This window comes from Solanum dulcamara, chromosome 9 (assembly GCF_947179165.1).
Source record: "Solanum dulcamara chromosome 9, daSolDulc1.2, whole genome shotgun sequence".
Classification (NCBI taxonomy): Eukaryota; Viridiplantae; Streptophyta; class Magnoliopsida; order Solanales; family Solanaceae; genus Solanum; species Solanum dulcamara.
The window spans coordinates 76,622,228-76,643,595 of record NC_077245.1 but is presented as its reverse complement, the minus strand read 5'-3'; the positions used below and the strand labels follow the sequence as shown (position 1 = coordinate 76,643,595).

The window sequence follows — 21,368 nt, the reverse complement described above, 5'->3', positions numbered from 1 at the left end:
CCTTGTATGTGGTGTACATCTACTGTGAAGACTGAAGAATATGGTCCTAATTTTTATTTATTTTTTAATTAATAAGTAGTAGTTATGTGTCTATGTTTCAAAATTTATGTCCTCACTTATTTTGCTGTTATGTTTCATTTTCATATGCATCATATTCCTTCTCAACTCTCACTTACATTAACCATGAAAAAATGGGGGGCTAGTTGAGTGATTTAATTCTTCTTTATCCATAAAAGGTGTGTTCGTTATGAGGAAAAATGTTTTTCTAAAAAATAGTTGTTTAATAATAAATGATTTAAATTAGTAAGTAAACAAAAAGATATCATCTCTAGAATAGTTATATATAGTATAGCAAACTACTATTGCGGTGAGATGGGGTGGTGAATGAGGTTCCAGGAAGGGGTGGGTGGGTAGGATGGTCAACGAATGGGGGAGGGGGGTGGGGGAAGGAGAAAAGAATTTAAAATGTCACTCATGAAATTTATTTTTCAAACTCCATAAGTCATTTTTTTTATTAGTTTTCCTATAAAAAATATTTTTCAAAATATTTTAACAATCAATCATTTTTTAGAATTTTTTTTTCATCTGTATCAAACACAACCAAAATGTCAAAATCTCTTCTTGAATAAAAAACATTTATACGCTCTTTGTTTCATTTTACTTGGCCCATATTAGTTGACACAACTTTTAAAAAACTGTTTATTAGGGGCTTGTTTTACTTAATTATGCTTTGAAAATCTAAGTTTAAGTACTATTACTTTATATAGTTATTTAATGATAAGGGTTAGAAACTAAAAAATCTTTCTTGATTTTCTAAATAATCAAGTAAAAAAATATTTTTAATATAAAGATCAATTAAAATAAAATGAAGCAAGTAATAGTCAACCATGTCAAATATATTTTACAAGTAAAAAGGAAAATACATATATAATGCTAACTAATTATAAATGTAGCCTTGGGCTTTTCCTAAGGAGCCTCTCAAGCCCAAACCTCATACTAATACAAGTTGAAAAGCCCATTTAATCTCATCTAATCATTTGAGACAAATGTTTTCTATCAAAACGACCGTATATATTCCTAGGACTTCAATATATTTGACATCTTTGATTAAGGAAGGACGGATACTTACTAACTCACCATAATCTTTTATTATAAACCTATTCAAGACCTCTGAATAAGATTGAAGTTGTGTTGATAGTATAGTATTGCACTTGTAAAAGTATTAGTTTAGGAGAAATCATTCCGAAAACAAATCTCTTTTAACTGCTAGTCTAATTAACATCTTATGAGTGCACCCGACTCAATAAGAGAATAGAAACGGTTTACCCTCAAAATGAACTTTCACTAAAAATTCAAATTTCATATCGAATAATATGATGAATATACAATATTTGAATGGAATTTTTTTGATGATGCCTCAATTATTCAAATTCAAAATGAAATATTCTAAACTCCAATGTAATAATGTGGGAATCCCTTTGCTTCCTTGTCATTATCAACCCAATTTGATCATGTGATTATCATGGAATTTTAAATATATATCCACATTTCAATTACTATTTTTTTTATGTCAAATCATATTAATAAATATAATTATTATTGGATAAATAAGCACACCTTTTGAATGACTAGATAATCTCATGTATGAATTTTATCTTGATTTAATTTATATATACAATTAAATATTATACAAATTTAATCTCAATTCTTATATTGAAATAACAGTTTAATCCCAGTAATCAAATGTATTTTTTTCAAGTGGCTTACCGAGTCATGAGTATATCTTCAGTTCTTCATTAGGAGCCGTTTGGATGGGCTTAAAAAAAGTAACTTTTATGTATAAAGTGCTGAAAGTTATTTTTATAAATAAGCAGTTGAGTGTTTGGATAAAAGTGCTTAAATAAGGAAAATTATGTGAATTTTAGGATTAAAAGAATAAAATGGGTAGTTTGGGAATTTAGTTAAAATATAAGAGATATAAAAGTAATTTCTATGGTCAAAGAAAATGACTTTAAGCACTTAGGAAAAAAAAGTTAGGAATCCTAACTTTTCATTTTTGACTGACTTTAAGAACTTTCTGGCTTAAAGTTAGCATTAGACAACCACGTTCAAAAGCTGAAAAGGAGCTTTAAGTTGGTTTTGACCAACTTAAAGCCAATCCAAACGGGCTCTAGCTCACGTTTGGATTCAAGGACAAAATCCTCCAAACGGAACAAGTTCGTTTGCGATAATCCACAATTTATATCAATTCTTGAAAATGTGTGATACATTTCCCATAATAAGAAATGCTTTATACTATCAAATAACTAAAAGATAATCTGCATAATTTTTTCTTAAAATATAAAATTCATAATTTTAAAAATAAAAAATTTACCTAATATTAATACTTAAAATTAATGTAATGACTTAAACTGTCAAAACGATTGTGAGGTGTGAAAAAGAAAGGCAATTCAAGGCGGCAACAACTACTTGCACCAATCTCAACTACTCAACAAAATTGAAGTCTCCCAAACCAATTGTTTAACAATAATTTTAGTTCCTATTGCTCTACTTTGAGTTGACTCATAATTATTCTCCATCTCAAATTATTAGTAGTATTTTTTTTACATTAATTTATAATTTTTTAAAACTATTCTATATGTACAAATAAGTGGTTTCTTCTTATTTGTTTTAGCCTTTGTTGACAAAATTATTTGATATCTTTTATTGATCAAAAGTGTCATATATTTTATGGAATTAATTGAAATGCATGTAAACTGATCCGAGCACCATGAATAAAAAAAGAAGAAGGAGATATAATCTCTCTTTTATCAAGTATTAACTCTATTGAGTGTTTGTAGTCTATTACTATTAAGGATATAAAATAATTTAAATCACGATAAATAATTCAAAACGAAAAATAATAATAATTCTATATGTCCTTATCAGTCTAGTACTACATAAATTGTGTTAGAAAAGTCACCTGATGGGTTCTTATTTCCAACGTCGGCCAGCAATGGTGGCTTGTAGTATATGTTCTATAGGTAATAAATAACAAACGTGAAAGTAATTTTTTTTATTTGACATTTAAAATAGGTTAAAAAATAAGAACCAAAAGGTTATGATGGGGGATACTTTCATATATATATGAAAAATTAATCTTATTTTCTGCATGTGATAAGGTGATAATACTAAATAATCATTCAATCTTTTTAATTAACCACAGTTTTTTTACACTTTTGATTCTAAACATTGATTTTATCTTTCTAATTAGACAAACTAAATTATCCAAAGACTATTTATACCACATCATGTTAATAAATTTGTATCAAATTAATAAATGTATGACACATATTTATATATTGACTTTTACCACAATCAAAGTGTACGTAGATCTATTTAAATTCCTTGACCAATGCAAGTTACATTAATTTGATATGAAGCGAATAATTATATAAGCAGTTAAATCTTATGATTATCGGAATTCGAGATCAAAATTTACCACTAGAAGAATTAATTAAACAAATTTTATTAACTAACAATTAAAAATTAGTACTAATTCTTAATTTAATACACTTCTAATCCAAACAAAACGCCGGCATATTTTTCCGGTCCGTCATTTACAAAGTACACGTCCCTAATTTTCTGAAAAGCGTGCCACGTCAGCAAACTATCTGAACCGGCCTGATGACACTTCCCAACCGCCCGGTTCACCTCTAACACCTCTGCAACCCGGTCTAAACCGCCATATAGTTTCTCACAAAACCTCATCAAATGCTTCACATCATAAACATTACTACCGAAAAACACCCTGAGAATTTCCAAAAAGTCTTCCAAGTCGCCGGGAAGTTCCCGGCGAGTGAGGACTTTTACGAGATAAGCGAAATCGTACGCGCTGTGGAATGTAACCCAGCTTACGGTTTCGTTGCATACAAGCCCCGACGACATCATCAGCTCGGCGAAACGAGAAGAATCGATTCCGATCTCTTTATTCTTCTCGAAATCGATACCGTGACGCCGGAGGAGCTCAATTGAGTCCGGTGCGTGACGATCACGCGTCACATCGAAGTCGGAGAAGTTAAACTGCCATATGTATCGATGCTCACCGGCGGAACCCAGATCCGGTAAGTTACCATCGGCGTCAGACAACGTGAGTCCTACCTGAATAAGATTCAAAACGTCGACGTTTGATTTCAACAGCTTGTAATGCTCCGACGGCAATTGCGGCACATATCGCCGGCGATTTTGCCGGAAAGAACCCATCTCCGTCTTGAAAATCACTCCCGGAAACTCAGTATCCATTGAGATGAAAGGGTACTGATCAATTACTGTTCGAATAAGCTCAAATTCTGATTCGAGATTTTCCGACCAAACTTCCCGGATCTTAATCGGGTTCGGTTCCGAATCACTAAATTCAACAGCCATGAGTCAAAACTCAGCAAGATTTTCAGATGGGTCGTCGTAAAAACTTGAATAAATAATGGGTTTGCAGTAAAATCCAGATCTGAATTGAAAAAAAAAAAAGAACTTTGATTTGATTTGCCTATGGTGTTGTGTGTTGAAGGGAACTGGTTCTTTTTATAGGAAAAGAAGTATAAGAACAAGCAAAGAACAGAGTAATAAATTAATAAATAAATAAAGAAAAAGTTAACAAAAAAAAAGATTCACTAAGTGGGCCAAGAAGTGTTTTTTTAATCTAAGGAAGGAGAAAGGAAAAAGAATTAAAAAAAAGGATTCTTGTTATTTTTTGGTCCAAGTTTAACGCGTTTGGACTGTTTATTTAAATCAAGTAGGCATTTTTATGCGTTAATTTTATTTTAACATTAAAAAGGCGGCTTTATGTGTGAATTACGCTATAAGTCTTTTGTTGCGTGTGATATTTGTGTTGTACAGTCTGGGAGTGAGCAGATTTTGTTGTATGTATGGTACAGGGTTGACAACTTTCTTTCTTTGCTCCCCATCCCATATTCGGAGATCATAAAGTCTGAATTAAATTTGAATAGTGTATTGTAGAGCGTATTTAAAAGTGACTCTTTCAATAGAATTTTTGTCATATTTAGAGTTCGAATATAAAACTTTTAATTAAAGTTGGAACAGTTCCATCACTACAGCTTGTTTGTGTTTTTTTTGTTTCATTATTAGGTTGTAAGAGACCTAATATTGAAAGTAGATTGATATCATGTTGAAATTTAATTAGTGATATAATATATATTTTTTGAATCTTATAGTTTTAAATTAAAGATATTGGGATGACTAAGTTGATTTAGAGGATGGTCATCCATAATTGATCCCCCTCAATTCCTGTCGCATAGGACTTACTAGTGAGGTTTGCATTCTCTATATAGTTTGCAAGCTATTACAATAGGAGGTTTAGCCAGTGCGCCCGTGACAGAAGTTGTAGCGATTGCAGGTTATCATAGAGTTTTTTTAAAAAATGCTTTTTAATTTTGTGATTTTAAATATGACACGTGAAAAATTGAAATTAAAGAATTGTCAATTTTTTTTTTTTTAAACGGTGGGAGTATATTGTAACACAATATTTTCACAACCTCTAGTCAATGTACATTGATACCATTGTACATAGGTGCATTAAGAACACCAACATATTTGTTAGGTATGAACCTTCACTTAATAAAGATTGATTAAATCGAATCGAATTCTACACTTTTTTTTTGGGGGGTTTTACATATTGAAAAATAATTATCTTTTTCTTAATACGTTAAAAGTGACAAGTAAAAATGAAAATCTATTTTTAGAATGATAAACAACATAGGAAATAATATATTCTTCTATTAGTTGAAAATAATCTCTAAAAGGAGGACATCTAAATAAGGAAAAAAAAAATCAAAAAGAAGAAACTAACAATTACGTACTAAAATTTACACTGTAATTACTTTATGAGAAAAGGCCTAAGGTGCCTTGTTCACAAGGTTCTTAAGAATTGTGTAAATACCTAAATATATATTGTAGATTCAATGGCTCACTAAAACAAAGACAAATTAAAGTAATTTGGACATACACAAAGTGGTGATTGAATAAATTAAAATGGTAATAATACTATAAAAAAATGTATTCCAATGTTTATACTAAGGTACCCAAAAGTATGATCTATGACTTGAGTTGAAATTCACAATTTTAGGTAAGAATAACAATTGAGGCAGGGCAGGGCCATAGCATGACAAAGACTAATCGAACTAGGGCAGGGCGATGATTAAACAGGATAAAACAGGCAGGAGCAGGTCAAAACTTTTTTATTTTCAGAAAATTAATTTATGTAACTTTTCTTGCAATTTCAGTTGCAAACATAACTAAAAAGTACCATCTTTGCGGGAAAAATGATTATCTAATTATGTTATATTTTGTGCTTTTTTATTTTATTTCTATAACAATAGATAGATAGAAAAAATAAAATGGGTGAAGATCGTTTTTATTTTTGTCGTGAAAAAGAAAACATTCTAAAGTTTTTTGAAAGAATTAATTCCATTTCATGATGTTTTGGTATCTTTTATTGATTAGTTAAAGAGATAAGTGTCAAAAACACACTTAAACTATTCTTCTTTTTTGAGTTTCATACCTAAACTATTGGGAGTGTGAGTTTCATAACTAAACTATCACTTCTTAGTTTGAGAAACACAAACTAATAGTTTAGATATGAAACTCAAAAAAGAAGCATAGTTTAAGTGTGTTTTTGACACTTATCTCATAGTTAAAGAGAAACTAGTGACTTTCTACGAAATGAAAAAATAAAAAATAAAAAAATGTAAATACTGGCTAAAGGGCGGGGCTAAATAGGGCTAAACTGAGCAGGATATGGTAGGAAAAAATTTTAGCAGGAAAAGACCTAGCACGCTTATCGTATTATCATTCCTATATTCAAATTTCAAGCATTAATGAACAAAATTATGTGACAACTATATTAATAAAATATAAGAATATCCCTCTAAAGTAATTAAGGTGAAATAAGTTTATTCTCACTTCACACACGTTTCATCTCATTGTCATTCCTAATTTCAAGTTTGATTATATCAAAATATATTGTTCAAGAAATTAAAATAAAAGAAGTTTTCACTAATTTTTCCTTTTTTACCGCACGTGGAAATGAGTTTTCTAGAATATGATATCTATAATATTTTGATAAAAAAAATATATGATGCCTTTCAAAATTAATAGTAATTCATTAATCTTATTGGAAACGTGAAAAACTAAAATAATTAAGTGAAGAAGAAAGAAAAGTCAGCAATTTGGCCCAGTCAACAAGTTGGTATTTGTTGAAGACATATTCTTTTTTATGGCCTTTGACTTTTCTAATAATAGAGATTAATTAATTTAATTTCAAATATAGTTTAATTTTGAACCAACTAGATTAGTTGACTTTAAGTAGACTTCTGGTCAATTCTGTGTACTCATGGAGACCAAGTAAAACTCTTCATTTTATTTTATTTTTTAATTATCAATTTGTTTGTGGTCATGTAAGATAGTAAATATTACTTCATCTTCAATCAATTGTTTTGAGTTAGAATCTCGGGAATAGAGACTTTTTGATAGGGAGCACTTGATCCTTCGAAGTGGAATTTTCTGGTGCAAATTTAAATAGTCTAGTTTCAAAATGAATGATCCCTTTTTTTAAAAAAAATTGTTGGGATATTTTTGAGTCCTTGCATTCCATTGTTGACATTCACAGGCCAGAAAAAAATAGATGGGCTTTGAAATACTATTTAAGGCCTATTTCTACTATACATATGAGAACCATTCATTTACAAGAATGGCCTTGGAGGCCAATGTTATTTGAATTTTAGGCCTCCTTTGTCTTATGGGCTAAACTTCAAGTGTAACGAATTTTAATTTTTGACCTTAAAAATTTGCTCATGAGGACGTTCAAGCGTATTACTCCTTTCCAAGATCATTTGAGTATAATTTTTTGTATGAAAGCACCTTTTATTACCCGAAAGGATTTTGACTTCACAACTTTTAGTCTAATTCAAATAATTTGTTTTCCAAAGTTATGTTGCTCAGAGTTTTCAAAAATGTAATCACATGCATCTGTATTGAATCCTCCAAAAACGCATTATTTTTAAAGACTTAGACACACTCATCAAATTCTTTTCAAAGAGTTTGAACAACGTAATCCCGAATATTATCACTAAAGAATCTGTCCGTTAATAGTTTTTTTCTAATAGTACCATTTAATCTATAAATAAACTGATATGGTTAAATTGCTCGTAACTAACCTATTTTCTTTCTTTTAAACAAAAGGCTTACTTTATAAACTTCCCTGAAATTAAACTTTTAATGACATGCATGATAGTGTAAGAATTCTCTCTATAGTAGTTAATCTCATGAGAAAATAAAATAGTATATAACATATGCTTTACATACACTGTTAAGTCAATTATTACTACATCATATAGTTAATTAATACTTTTTTTTGCTTGAATTTATTATGATTTAATTATAATAAAATAAGATACTTTGATGTAAGCATCAAATACAAGTTGCAATTTAAATTTTTCTAGATTTCCGTGTTATTATTATTCAGATAAAAATCCTGATAATCATAAATTAAACGATTACTAGTATTAATATTGTTATAGCCTGTCTCTGTAAGGTGAGAGTAGAATTTATCCTTTATTTTGTCTTTTCCATTCACTCGAATTTCTTCCGTTTTATCAATTTTGTCCGGATCCCACCCTTCTTCCGAAAAAAAGGAAAGAGAAGAATAAGGATCTTCTTCGGTGGATCCCTCTTGTTCCTATTTAATTTTGGAGGCAAAACAATAAAATATTCAATGAGTTATTTAATTAGGAAACACCCAACTGTTGAAGCTTCATTTTGCGTCATGTGATTCATTGCCAAAAATAGTACACTTCATTGAATGATATTGAGTCCTCTACTTATGGCTAGCTATTAATGTAATATATTAATTAAATACTGTACTACTTGATATTCATGTATATATTTACTTCAAAAGAAATTTATTTTAAAATTACATATAAAAGTGGTAGGGATCGAATTGTTTGATGTGAGGTGGATTCAAAAAGTACATATACATTTTTGATTTCTTTTAGTTTAAGATATTTGTATTGAAATTCTGTGTAACCGTTCAGTCTATTAGCGATATTATTCGTTTTAACCTTAAGTTTGTATGATTTTAAAACGTGTTACAATTATTTAACAATTGCTTTTGTATATATCCAACATAAATAACCCCATCCCCTGTACGAATTCAACATCCTTGATGAGGTTTGCCCAATTTCCCTACCATCGTTTAAGGTTGCATGTGGAGTGATTCTGATATCATATGTAACAATTCAGCCTACTAGTAATATCATTGTTTCTTTTAAAATGCATTACTAAAATTTTTAAGACTGGTTTCTTTATAATATTCAATATCTCTCTCATGTTTTGTTGATGTGCGGGATTCCCTTAATTAAAGTGTTACATCTTGATTAATCAAAGTTTGAATTGCATACGGCTCATTAGAAAGCGTTTTACTATCATGATTTTTCTACCTCCATACTCGACTCAAAAACTTTAGTAAGGATAAAAAAAAGTTATATTCATCTCATCACAATCTTTAATAAAAAAAATTTAGTGTTCGAGCTTGAAACATCGTTATGACTTATAAACATTACTTTTTTTTTTTTTTTAAGAAGAGAAATAACATCCATTGATAAAGATGTAAAACAACTTATTTAATGGCCACTCTTTTGATAATGTGATAAACTAATTCATGTTGGACTTTTATAGTTGCCCATTTAATTAACTAGCAGCTGCAATATGACTAATAACTATAAAGAAGACTACAATATTAATTACTTTCGAAAACTACAATTTTGTTAATTAATTGTAAAAAAATAATAACGTGTTTCCAATTAGTTCCAACAAACCATGTGAAGCATGTACAAGATTAAATTATAAAACTCCTAATTTTTTGTAATTAATGAAGGTAATAACAAGGGATGTTACAACAAAAATGTAATTGCATTTATAGTAAAGATAGCAACTATACATGAACTACTAATACATCAAAATATTAATATGATGACCAAACCATAGTATAGTAGGTCTCATTGGGTTGCAAATTATTATGACCTACTATAGCACTAGTTCTAATACAAAATTCCCAAATTTTCATGATCACACAATCCAATAATATCAAGATATTCAACTGAGTTGCGAAAATTTCTGAACAAGTCTATTCTAAAAATTTGAACTGGATTCTTTTCTAGTGCAAGAATCTCTTTTCGAATTGATCGAGATCTGTAATAGTTATAAGGAGATTCTCTACGAGAAATACAGAATTCTGCTTGTGGTGGCAACATATCCTTGATTACTTTGAGTTGTTGATTTTTTCCTCATGGAAAAAATCAAGTAAAACAGTGCTGTTGCATTTAGGGCATTTTGGTTTATTCACTGATAACATAACATACATCAAACATCTAGGGCATCCCACAAGCATCATTGGGGTTGTCTCTGAGCTGCTAGGGCAATCGGAAAATGCTCGGTCATCGATGGGGCTCGGTTCTCGAGAAACACAAGAGGTGGTTGGTGATCTAATAATGATCTCCATTGAAGAAGAAGAAGAAGAAGTTGATGATGATCTTCTTGGTGGTGAAGGTTCATTTCTTGGAAAAGTTGCCCTTGGTGGTGATAAGTTTAGCTTCAAGTCAAGTTTTGCATGTGTATTCTCCTTAGTATGGTTCATTTTTTTGGCTTTCTTCCCACAAAATTCTGTATTTATAATATAAATAAAAATTAGAAAAACAAATAAATAAATACGATTTTTCGACGTAAATTGGCTCGTCGACAAGGAATTTCTGACGAAAAGTCTGTCAAAAACATTTTCGAATAGCCAATTTCACAAGAAAAATTGTCTTTTATTACTAAATAAAATATATAAATCAGAGTAGCGGAGCTATGTAGGGTGAACAGAGTTCAATTGAATTCTCTAGCCAAAAAATTATACAACGTATATCGGTAGATGTTGAATTTTATTTATATATATTTTTTGAAAAAATTAGCGTAATATTATTTGAATTCCCTTAATAGAATTTCTAATTCTGTCACGAACCATACCGGACAAGAAAAATAAAGAACCAAGATTGAAAATAAAAAGTAAAAAATAAAAAGAGGTGTGAACATGGAAATTAAGAAGATATATAAAATTACCTTTGATGAGAAGAGTTGACAATTGCCTAATTGTTGTAGCCAAAAAAGATAGTGAAAATTGAGAGAAGAAAGATTGGTATAGGAGGAAAATAGCCTAAATTGGACAAGATTTATATAGTAAGTTGGATGAAAGAGAAGTTATGAGGTTTATTTATTGCAAAATTAATTGTGATTGCAACTTTGATATATATTGTAAAATTGGTAAAATAAGACATGGTACAACAGATAAAAGTAATCAAATGATGTAAAAATTCCATACAATAACGCGTATATAACTTAAACTCATAAATATATATATATGATAGATAATTAAATATGCCTTTGGAATATATTCTTATATAGATTTTTGAGATATTACTTTCGGAATATAATAAATAGTTGCAACTTTATAAAAAGTTCTTGAGATGGTTTTCCATTAAATATATGCTGTAATTTTAGGTTTATAAAATTAAACCTCATTAACAAGTCTAATCACTATATAATCATTTTATTGAAGTTGAGGGATGGTTTCATTAAAGCTTGAAAAGTAATATATTATCGCGTTCACCTCAAGAATACGTGCCGTTGGCTAAGTCATTACAACAGAAGGATAGCAGAGTCTGCCTTAAAGTATCATTTTCATCGAGCAATGAATAAAATTTGCAGACGACTTAAATATTGCAGTCATTTATTGTACATTTTAATTAGAATTAATACCCTTTTTATTATGGATCAATAACTTTATTGTAGTAAAGAAAAAAAATAGTTATACAGACGGACAATATTAAGATTCTTGTATATATAAGTAATTGGCTTATTAAGTGATCTAGTTTTGTAAAATCTTGTACATTATTTCGTAAATAAAACTTAAATTCATTTTTTTTAGAGAAAAATATCTCTAATTAAAACACAAAACAACTCCAACAAACGTTGTTGAATTCTAATGATCGACAAGTTTGTGGAACTCAAGAAACGATTCATGAGGTTTGAACCTTATAATTATAAGTTCAAAATCAAAAAATGATTCATGAAATTCAAATATACATACATATGATAAAATAATTTTGTATTTTATCCGAGATTATGGTTCTTATTTCACCAACAAAACGACCGTAATAAGTGGATAATTTATTGTTAGGTGTTATAGAACTCTCCTACATGACAATATGTTACTAACCTATATGACAATATAGTACTCTTACTATAAATGAGAAATAATATCATTGTCTTTTGCAACAAAATGTGCCAACCAGCTGGCAAGACTGATTAAGTGTCTGTTTGGCTGAACTTATTTAAATCTGTTTATAAGCCAAAAAAAAGTTGAGATAGTTCAATTTATTTTTTTGGTTTATAAGCTGCTTTCAATTTATAAGTTGCTTTAAATAAGTTCAGCTAAACAAATCCAATTATTTTTTTGAGTTTTTTTTAAGCACAAAATGTTTTTATATTGGCCAGTCAAACACTCAAAAAAACTGAAAACAACTTATTAGCAACTTATAAGCCAATCCAAACGGGCTCTAAGTTAAAGTTATTGTGTGTACCTTCAATGAAAGGGAAAGTGTAATTTCATCCGCAGGTTATATATTCGAAGCTGTAAAATCAATCACTGATATCATATTTGAGTTTAAGAATATAATTTTAGCGATTAATACTTGTATCGGAATAGAATGCATATATAACACTTCCTTGAAATAAAGCGCTTTTCTAATTTTATGTAAATATAAAATGCTTCGTGCATTAAACTACTTTTTTCTTCGGAACATGTGATTGATATATATGCAAGAATATCAAAATCATTCTTTTAAATGAGTTCTTACGGAGTGTTTCAGTTTTTCTCGTAATGAAAAAACACTTTTATATGAAGTGATTCCCAACAAGCCGCGTCTTTAAGGATGGAAAAATGTGTTAAAAGTTTTCGAGAAATATATATCATTCTTCTCATGACAAACTAGGACGCTCACCTTTGAGGTACTATGCGATAATAATATGTCGCCAAGATTTAAAGGTAAATTTTGCAAAGTAATGATTAATAGCCGCACTATTATATGAGATCATAGTGGTGATTAGTCAAGAATCTCCATATTCAAAGACGAAGGTAATAGAGATAATGATTAAGATCGATCATATGGGACAAGGTGAATGTGGCCGGCGAATAAGATGAGAGAAGTGAGACTGAGATGAGTTATACATGTGAAGAGGAGGTGAGGGAATGCGCCACTGAGGAGGTTAGATGTAGTAGGAATTATGAGAGGTAGAGATAGACTTAAGAAGAACTAGAGGGAGGTGATTAGACACAGGACATGACACAACTTCAGTTGACTGAAGACATGTCTTTAGATAGAAAGTTATGGAGTCTAGAATTAAGGTAGAAGGTTAGTACATAGTCGCGTATTATCGTACTTTAGTAGTATGATTAAGGTATCACGTAGTTTCATTTTTCTCCAATGTGTATTAATATTTGTTGCTACATTTGTTTTGTACGTTGCTATTTTGCCTTGCTTACTTTGTTGTGTCAGTTACGTTTCTTTTGAGCGTATGATCTATCAAAAATAGTCTCTTTAACCCTCAAAGATAGACATTTTACTTTAAATACTGAATATGTTATTAATATTGTTCTTATGACAAACAAAATTTTAAAATATGTCTCATGAATGAAACAAATAAAGTTGTAACTTTTTTTTTAAAAAAAATTGCTTAAAAAGTGGAGCCATAAACAATTACTACAAATTTGCAGGTATATGGTCACTTGACCAAATATTTTCCGTATATTTATTGCAGGGGTGGCTTAAAGCATAGAAAAGTGAAAAAATTGTTTTAGGTCCCAAAATTTTACCAAAAAATAATAATATTTTTTTTGTAAAAAAAAGAATTCTTTTTTTTGGGGGGTATTATTGGACATCGTACATGTTATAAATGCGTAGTACATGTAGTATGAACTTGTTTTATGACAAAAAAATTAAGTAAAAAGTACTGAGAAAAATTGTATAAGTAAAAAATAATACTCTTATCGATACACTAGATCAAGTAACACGATTTTTAATCTTTTGAAAAAGATTGAACATGGTATATGTGATTTTCGATTAATCACTAGATAATTTTCATTCATTTCAAACATGTAAGAGCATCCTTCATTGTGAAACATAATTCTTCATTGTATGTAAATATAATTTACACCTTTCAAAGGGATTCATCATCAACAACTTATACAATTTAGTCTTACACAGATTTTACACCTACCTTGATAGGTAGAAAAGTTGTTTCCGATGGACCATCATCTTAAGGAAAGGAAAAAGACAATATTTATATAAACATAAACAATAACAACACCAGAATAGTAAGAAAATCGAGGCATAAGAGATACCAAGTAGTAACAGAAAACGAAGAATGAAAAATATGGTAATAGTAAAATAATAAAAATATCGAAAATAATACTAATACTAATAAGGGAAGAGACTTCATCATATAGTATATAGATATATAAAAAGAAAATTATGATCTATCTATATAGTATAATTTTCTACAGAAAGAGATATATATTGACTTGTATTAAACAAGGGTAGCTCCACTGCTGGCTAAAGGCTGGGTGCTGTGCAGAATTGTAGTAAACACATTCAGCCAATATGAAAATTCTTCCTCCTTTTTTTCACACAAGTATTGCCATATGAATTAGTATTATGACAATTAAATTGCAGATTTCAGCAGCAGACTTTCAAGATAAAACACACAAAATAAGCAGAAAAAAAGATAGTTACAGAAAGCACAGAGAATTTAATATTGAAGTCAACTGTCTAATCCTCAAGAATTTGCTGTTTTTCAAATTCAGCAATGTCAGCCAGTGAGCTAAGACTGTTGCTTATTGTTTCATTGCTACTTCTGCACTGAAGCAATTGTTCCCTGAGATTCCGCACGAGATCGTTAAGCCTCTGGATGTTCTTCTCCTGTGATAATATAATCTGCAATTTTTTTAACAGTAGTCAGAGCAAGGCCAAGAAGGGTAATGTTGCGTACATTCACTTGTGGTCCAGTCCTTCCACGGACCCTGCACAATGCTCATAGCAAGAGCTTAGTGCACCGGAGGCTGCCCTTCAGAGCAAGGCCAAGAAGGGTAAGGTTGCGTACATTAGACACTTGTGGTCCAGCCCTTCCGCGGACCCCGCACAATGCTCATAGCAAGAGCTTAGTGCACCGGGGGCTGCCTTTCAGAGCAAGGCCAGCGAGTTTGTATTTGCTATTCTGATTAAAATTAGCAGCCCCCAGTGTATTGCAAGTGATAAACTAGTGTTCTCACCAACCAAAAATATTAAGATGAAGATTTCACAGTATAAATTTTTTTGAACGGCGGCTTTCAATAGGTCAACGTGGAACTAAACTAAATGCAAGTTGAGCTGCCAGTGAAACGCTGGCCTATGCCAGGGCCAACTTGGTGCATACAATAAGTAGGCTACAGTCCCACGAATTCAGTCACAACTACTCTCTCTCTTTGCTGTCCTACAATTACTACAGACTCTTTTAGTCCTTATCTGTCAAAACTGCTACTACAGATTCTTTATTGCTTTTGTTGCTCATGTCATTCTCAAGAGAACAGCCACTCCAACTGGAGAAAAGGTTGGGAGGAGTTATGGCCACAAGAATCAAATATTCATACAATGTTAATTTTGCCTAACCTTAATAATTTCACATTCATGCTTCATTTATTCTATTTTTTTATTACCGTGGTGTTCGGACCAACTTTTCCATGAGATACCCGCCACCAAGTGACTCTATCCACCAAGGTTAGGACAGATAGGAAGAAATCACCTAGTGTTTTTTTTGTCTCCGTTGGAATTTGAACCTAAGGCCTCATGGTTTTCAACCCACTTCATTCACCTAGTCTAGGCCACACCCTTGGGTGCGTCATTTGTTCTATTTTCATATTAACATTTATATACATTAGTGCAAAACCTTATAATATTTCTTTGATCTTCAAATATAATCTCAAATTTTTCTAATGAGGATGGGTAAAATACGAGATTGAAAATGTTAAACATTTAATGCATATTTGTATTAAAACTCCTGAGTTCGCTGCTTTATAGAAAATAATGATAAAAAACAACAAAGAATCTTCCTTGAAGAATTGTCTGGAAATCATTAGCAGTGATGAAGTGAGTAAAATGAAAATCATGGGAAACCAAGATTCAAATTTCAGTAGAGAAAAAACACGCTATAGGTGATTTCTTCTCATCTGTTTGGACAAAGTTTCACGGTATTTTATTCTCAAAAAAATAAAAATTTAAAATTTAAAAAATCACAGCATTTGTGCTAGTGGGAGGCCCTAGGTACTCGACAAAAAAGTCGAGGTGCATGTATGCTGCTTGAACATCATAATAATCAACAAGAAGAAAAAAGAACTGTCTGGAGTTTGAAAGCCCTTAAAAAGGTGAGCTTTTTTAGAAAAAAGAAGTTGGACTCAGGAAGAAAATGGTACAGTAGATAGTCTGTCCATGAGATTTAACATAGTTGGTCGTTGCTATACGTTGGTCTGTTGTAAGGTAAAGCTGAAGTGAGCCCCAAGGTGTCCATTGTGGCTAGCACATAATTTGCCCCATGCTTCACAGAATTAGGCACTCACCTTTTACCTTATATTAACAGCCATTAGCTACTATACGCCTTTCAGATGAGACTTAAGCTTTATTACATGGTGTGTTCGGTATAGAGGTTTCAATTTTCTCATATTCGGTTGGTCAAAATATTTGGAAAACATTTTTTTTAGGAAAATAAGTTCCTTAAATATAAGAAAAATAACTTCCATAGTGGAAGTAGGGAAAACAAGTTTCACATGTGTCATTCTACATTGATTGTGTCCTCCCCACCCTCCAACGCACCTCATTTCCATCCCGCCTCTCTAGCCCCCATCTCCATCCCCACCACCCATAGTATTTGTCTTAGATTATATACAAATACTTTAAGGATAATATCTTTTGCTTAGGCACCAAACACAAGAAAATAAGTAAGAAACCACTTTATTTTCTTGGATAACGTTTTCCAAAGAAATTATTTTTCATGGAAATATTTTACTTTGTACCGAACACACCCATAATCATTTCTTTTTATCCTTGCCCGCATAACAGATTTCATCTGATTTTCTCGAAAAAAGTAGTCATTTCTTTTTTGCTATTGCAATGTATCGAGATAGCAAAGTGACAATGCAAAACAAGTACAGAGGAAATACACAATACAGAGATTCGACAAGTAAAATGAAGGAGACAAATATATGAATTTCTTATCTGCTTACTTTTTCCAAGTTCTTTCTCTATTTCTAACAAATACTTTCCATATTAATAGAATGTCTTGTAAGGCATACACCTCATGCCTCTAGCCATAGGCCTCACCTCACAGCAAGCAAAATGAATTGCCTTGCATTTTTTGCCTTTTAAAACGTTGATTCAAGGATCTCAATTGTAGGAATTAGAAACCCTAAGGGGATAAGATTTGACGCAGACAATGCCTAAAGGACTGCCGCAAAGTGGATTTTATGCAAGGACAATAAACTTCGAGACTCATGTTGTTTCCACAGGGGAAATTATAGCAAAAATACCCCCTAAGATTTAATGGATACCTATTAATGCACATGGGATATTATGGTGAGAAATATCCTATTGCAATTTGCGTAACTTTAGAAAGGCGTGGTACCCTCTAAAAGGTCACCTAGATCCCCTCCAAAGATTGCTTTGAGACATTTCTATGTTGGGAGGAGGTTTAGAAAAGATACATGAAAGAGAGGCTATAAAACTGGAAAGGAAATCGTAGGACTATAAACAATTGATGCAATACATACCATAAAAAGAATCACGCGCTAGCCCTATTCTAGTTTCAAGTCTTCCCTAGTTTTTGAACTTACAACCCTTTTTCCTTTGCTTATGCACTTTCAAGGCCCAAAAAAATTGTAACCTCAGTACTTGGGTATTTATTCTTGATTGGCCACATTCATTGGCTAAAGCTTCATAAGATTAGAAACTAATGCTTCTTTGATACAGCTCAAAGGTAAATAGACTACTTAAAGCCAACATGAAGGATTTGGGACTTCATGGAACTAACTCTGATTAATAAGCAGTTTACAGATAATGATTTTTTTAATGAAGTAAGATATTATATATAGCTGGCATCGCAGTTTACAGATATTTAGCCTTCATAATATAGATATTATGTGTTACGGTTGAATCTTTCCAAGAATTTCATGGCATTTGAGGTGCTTGAAGCATTGCAATTTGGTAAGAGATAAGTTGGAAGTTGGTTTTTATTCTTCACTCTCATATTAGATAACTTGTTTCATTCCATTCTTGGAGATGAGAAGGATCCATGGGAAAGACTATGTATGCCCAGCCAAAGGAAAGAATAACATGGAAGTAACTGGCTGGACAGCAGTATATGAAGGTATCAAATCGTAAGTTATGTTGCTTGGACTCTTTGAAAATGCCTCCGGGTGCGTGTCGGATCCTCCAAAAATAGTGTATTTTTCAAGGATTCAACACGATTCGGCAGTATTTTTGGAGAATCTGAGTGACTTAGATCGTAACTACAATTCCGTTCATAATCTCATCTTACACAAATCAACCTTGAGAAGAAACAACGGAAAAACTAAAAAATCAAGTTGCAAGAGGTCAACGAGCGCCTTAACATGAAACTATGATATTTCCAAATTTGCAACTAGGAAGCAAAAATAGCCAGTGCCTATTATGTCACTTTTTCACTAAGAAATTCTCAGAAATATCAGGTGCACATTTACTGATGCAAATATGCACCAGCAAGATACAATGACTTAGTTAAATGCCCATATTCTGAGGTCATAGGTGGAAAACACTAATTAACCATAAGTAAAAAAATCTAAGCAATTCATTCACAATATCATACACTATGCAACTAAAACATGATCACACGCTTACCTTCTCTTTAACAGCTTCTTCTCTCTTTGAGATCTGTTGCTGCTTCTGAGATATACTAGGACTCGGTTCGACATCACTCACCAGCTGCTGCTTCCATTCAAATTGAGATGTGATTATGAGTACAATCAACAGAAAAACAAGCAGCATTGGTCTTGACATCATTACAACCTACTCTCACACAACCTGCCAGCAATCCCACCAACGAAACAAAACACACATTATATTCAAAAACTGGATCATCCTAAAATATCATAACAGAACCCACCTTTCACTATAATCTATTTAACATTTGGCAGTAATGTCCTCATTTAGACTTTATTCAACAGATTATAGCAGTGCCTTCACTTATTCAATTATTAATGTGCTCCTAGACCTACAAGTTTACATCATAAAAGCTGATTTTAGGCAATTCATATGAACCTAAAGAGGAAAAAAAGACCAATTACAGTGCTTGATACTAAAATTCCAAGTAACAAATCATTTACAAAAAGGATAGAATTTAAAGAAAATCAGTAACCCTGTTGTAGCAAATAGACCTAATCTTTCTTTCCTTTTTTTATACCCAAATGGAGAATACAGAAATTAGCCAAATAACTTAGAATGCTTCATCACTAAAAACCCAAATAACAGAACAATCTACAACAGAGATAGAATCTTTAGGGAAAAAAAGAAGGCAGTAGCCCTATTGTAACAACAAAGAACTGATCTTTTTCAGTTTTGACTTGAAATTCCACAAATTTCCTAAATACCCAAATGGAGACTACAGAAATTAGCCAAATAACTAAGGGATACTCCATGACTGAAAAAACGCAAGTGAAAAAACAGTTTACAACATGGATAGAATCTCAAAAAACCAATTATAGCAACCAAGACCTGATCTTTTTCACTTCTAATTTGAAATTCTATAAATTCCCTACAGACCCAAATGGAGAATACAGAAATTAACCAAATAACTTAGAATGCTCCGTGACAAAAAAAAACCAAGTTACAAAACAGTTTAAAATATGGATACAATCTCAAAGAAAGCCAGTTGTAGAAACAAAGAACTGATCTTTTCACTTATATTTTGAAGTCCAACAAATTTCCTAGAGACCCAAATGGAGAATACAAAAATTAACCAAATAACTTAGGATACTCCATGACTTTAAAAAGAAAAAATACCAAGTGAAAAAATATTTTAAAACATGGATAGAATCTCAAAAAAGTCAGTTGTAGCAAGTAAAAAACTGATCTTTTTCACTTCTAAATTGAAATTTCACAAATTTCCGAAATACCCAGATGAAGAATACAGAAAAATTGACCAAATAACTTACAAGATCTAAGCTTGAAGTGGAGTTCAACTAACCATAGGTCCTGTAATTGTGGAGAACAAAAACGGTCTTCTTGGGTTACACTCTTTATTTCTTTTTTCTATTTCTTTTTTGAGTTTGGTGTTGAACTTCTGGTTGTTTCAAACTGCTTTTACTGAGAAAAATTCAAATAGAGAAATTGAGATTTGAGAGCAAAAATGATAGATTATGAATTTATGATGATGGTTAATTTTGAGAATTATTGAGGAAAATTCAACCGCAGCTAACTACTCTTTTTAATTGCAAGTTTGAGAGAGAAGGATTATACTCTTGGGAGAGAAAAAGATTTTTGGAAATTACAATAAGGTTACCATAAGTTTCATAAAAGATAATTTTGGCACAACTTTCTCGTTTTCCTTTTTTGTCCTGGTGGATAGGAGTGTGCATCGGTTGGTTAGGTTCGACCTTGTCTTGTTACATTACCTTTAATTTATTCACGCTTCATGTGTTGAAATTTGAAACTAATCTTCTATAATACTTGCAAGAGTTTCATGTAATTGCTTTTTGAAGTAATATAAATGCTCGAAAAAGGCGGAGAGCAAAAAGCATAAATAAGTTCTTGATTTAGTTGCAATGATGTTTGTACTGATAGAACAAGAACCACTCTTTCTTTCACCTTTCCTCACATGGAGTTATTGTTTCTACTAAACAAAGAGTAAGACTTTCAGTCACTTTCTTTTACGAAACCTTTACAAGACTCTCTGCAATGACCTGGGGGAGCAGTACGCATAGTCTCACCATGATCCGCGCCACATTTTTAGCATTTAGGGGTCACACAATAGAAGTTAAGTAATTTTCTCCCTTTTTTCGTGTGTGTTAGTCAATGAATTTTTTGGTGATATGACTTTCAGTCACTTTCTTTTACGAAACCTTTACAAGACTCTCTGCAATGACCTGGGGGAGCAGTACGCATAGTCTCACCATGATCTGCGCCACATTTTTAGCATTTAGGGGTCACACAATAGAAGTTAGG

The 21,368-nt window shown here is 31.4% G+C and overlaps 2 protein-coding genes across 4 annotated transcripts; both read right to left on the bottom strand.

Moving 5' to 3' along the window:
• Positions 1-3,492: 3,492 nt before the first annotated feature.
• Positions 3,493-4,581, bottom strand: LOC129902635 (probable CCR4-associated factor 1 homolog 11). The gene has a single exon (XM_055977973.1). It carries the CDS (start codon positions 4,402-4,404, stop codon positions 3,547-3,549), a length of 858 nt encoding a protein of 285 aa, XP_055833948.1. The 5' UTR covers positions 4,405-4,581; the 3' UTR covers positions 3,493-3,546.
• A 10,167-nt stretch (positions 4,582-14,748) lies between these two features.
• LOC129904423 (uncharacterized) lies at positions 14,749-20,663 on the bottom strand. Of its 3 annotated transcripts, XM_055979989.1 has the most exons (4): positions 20,392-20,661; positions 19,312-19,419; positions 19,047-19,229; positions 14,749-15,080 (listed from the first exon to the last, which is right to left on the bottom strand). In XM_055979989.1, exons 3-4 carry the CDS (start codon positions 19,206-19,208, stop codon positions 14,916-14,918), a joined length of 327 nt encoding a protein of 108 aa, XP_055835964.1. In that variant the 5' UTR covers positions 19,209-19,229; positions 19,312-19,419; positions 20,392-20,661; the 3' UTR covers positions 14,749-14,915. The 3 variants fall into 3 exon arrangements, with proteins under 3 accessions (XP_055835964.1, XP_055835965.1, XP_055835966.1); XM_055979990.1 differs by lacking the exon at positions 19,312-19,419 and having other exon boundaries at positions 20,360-20,663; XM_055979991.1 differs by lacking the exon at positions 19,312-19,419 and having other exon boundaries at positions 20,392-20,663.
• Positions 20,664-21,368: the final 705 nt, after the last annotated feature.

What these genes read in the sequence shown, in the direction of transcription:
- LOC129902635 (XM_055977973.1), bottom strand. Translation starts at nt 4,404, where the DNA reads ATGGCTGTTGAATTTAGTGATTCGGAACCGAACCCGATTAAGATCCGG.
- LOC129904423 (XM_055979990.1), bottom strand. Translation starts at nt 19,208, where the DNA reads ATGATGTCAAGACCAATGCTGCTTGTTTTTCTGTTGATTGTACTCATA. An exon ending in AAGAAGCTGTTAAAGAGAAG is followed by an intron (nt 15,081 to 19,046) that starts GTAAGCGTGTGA and finishes AAAAAATTGCAG; the next exon opens with ATTATATTATCACAGGAGAA.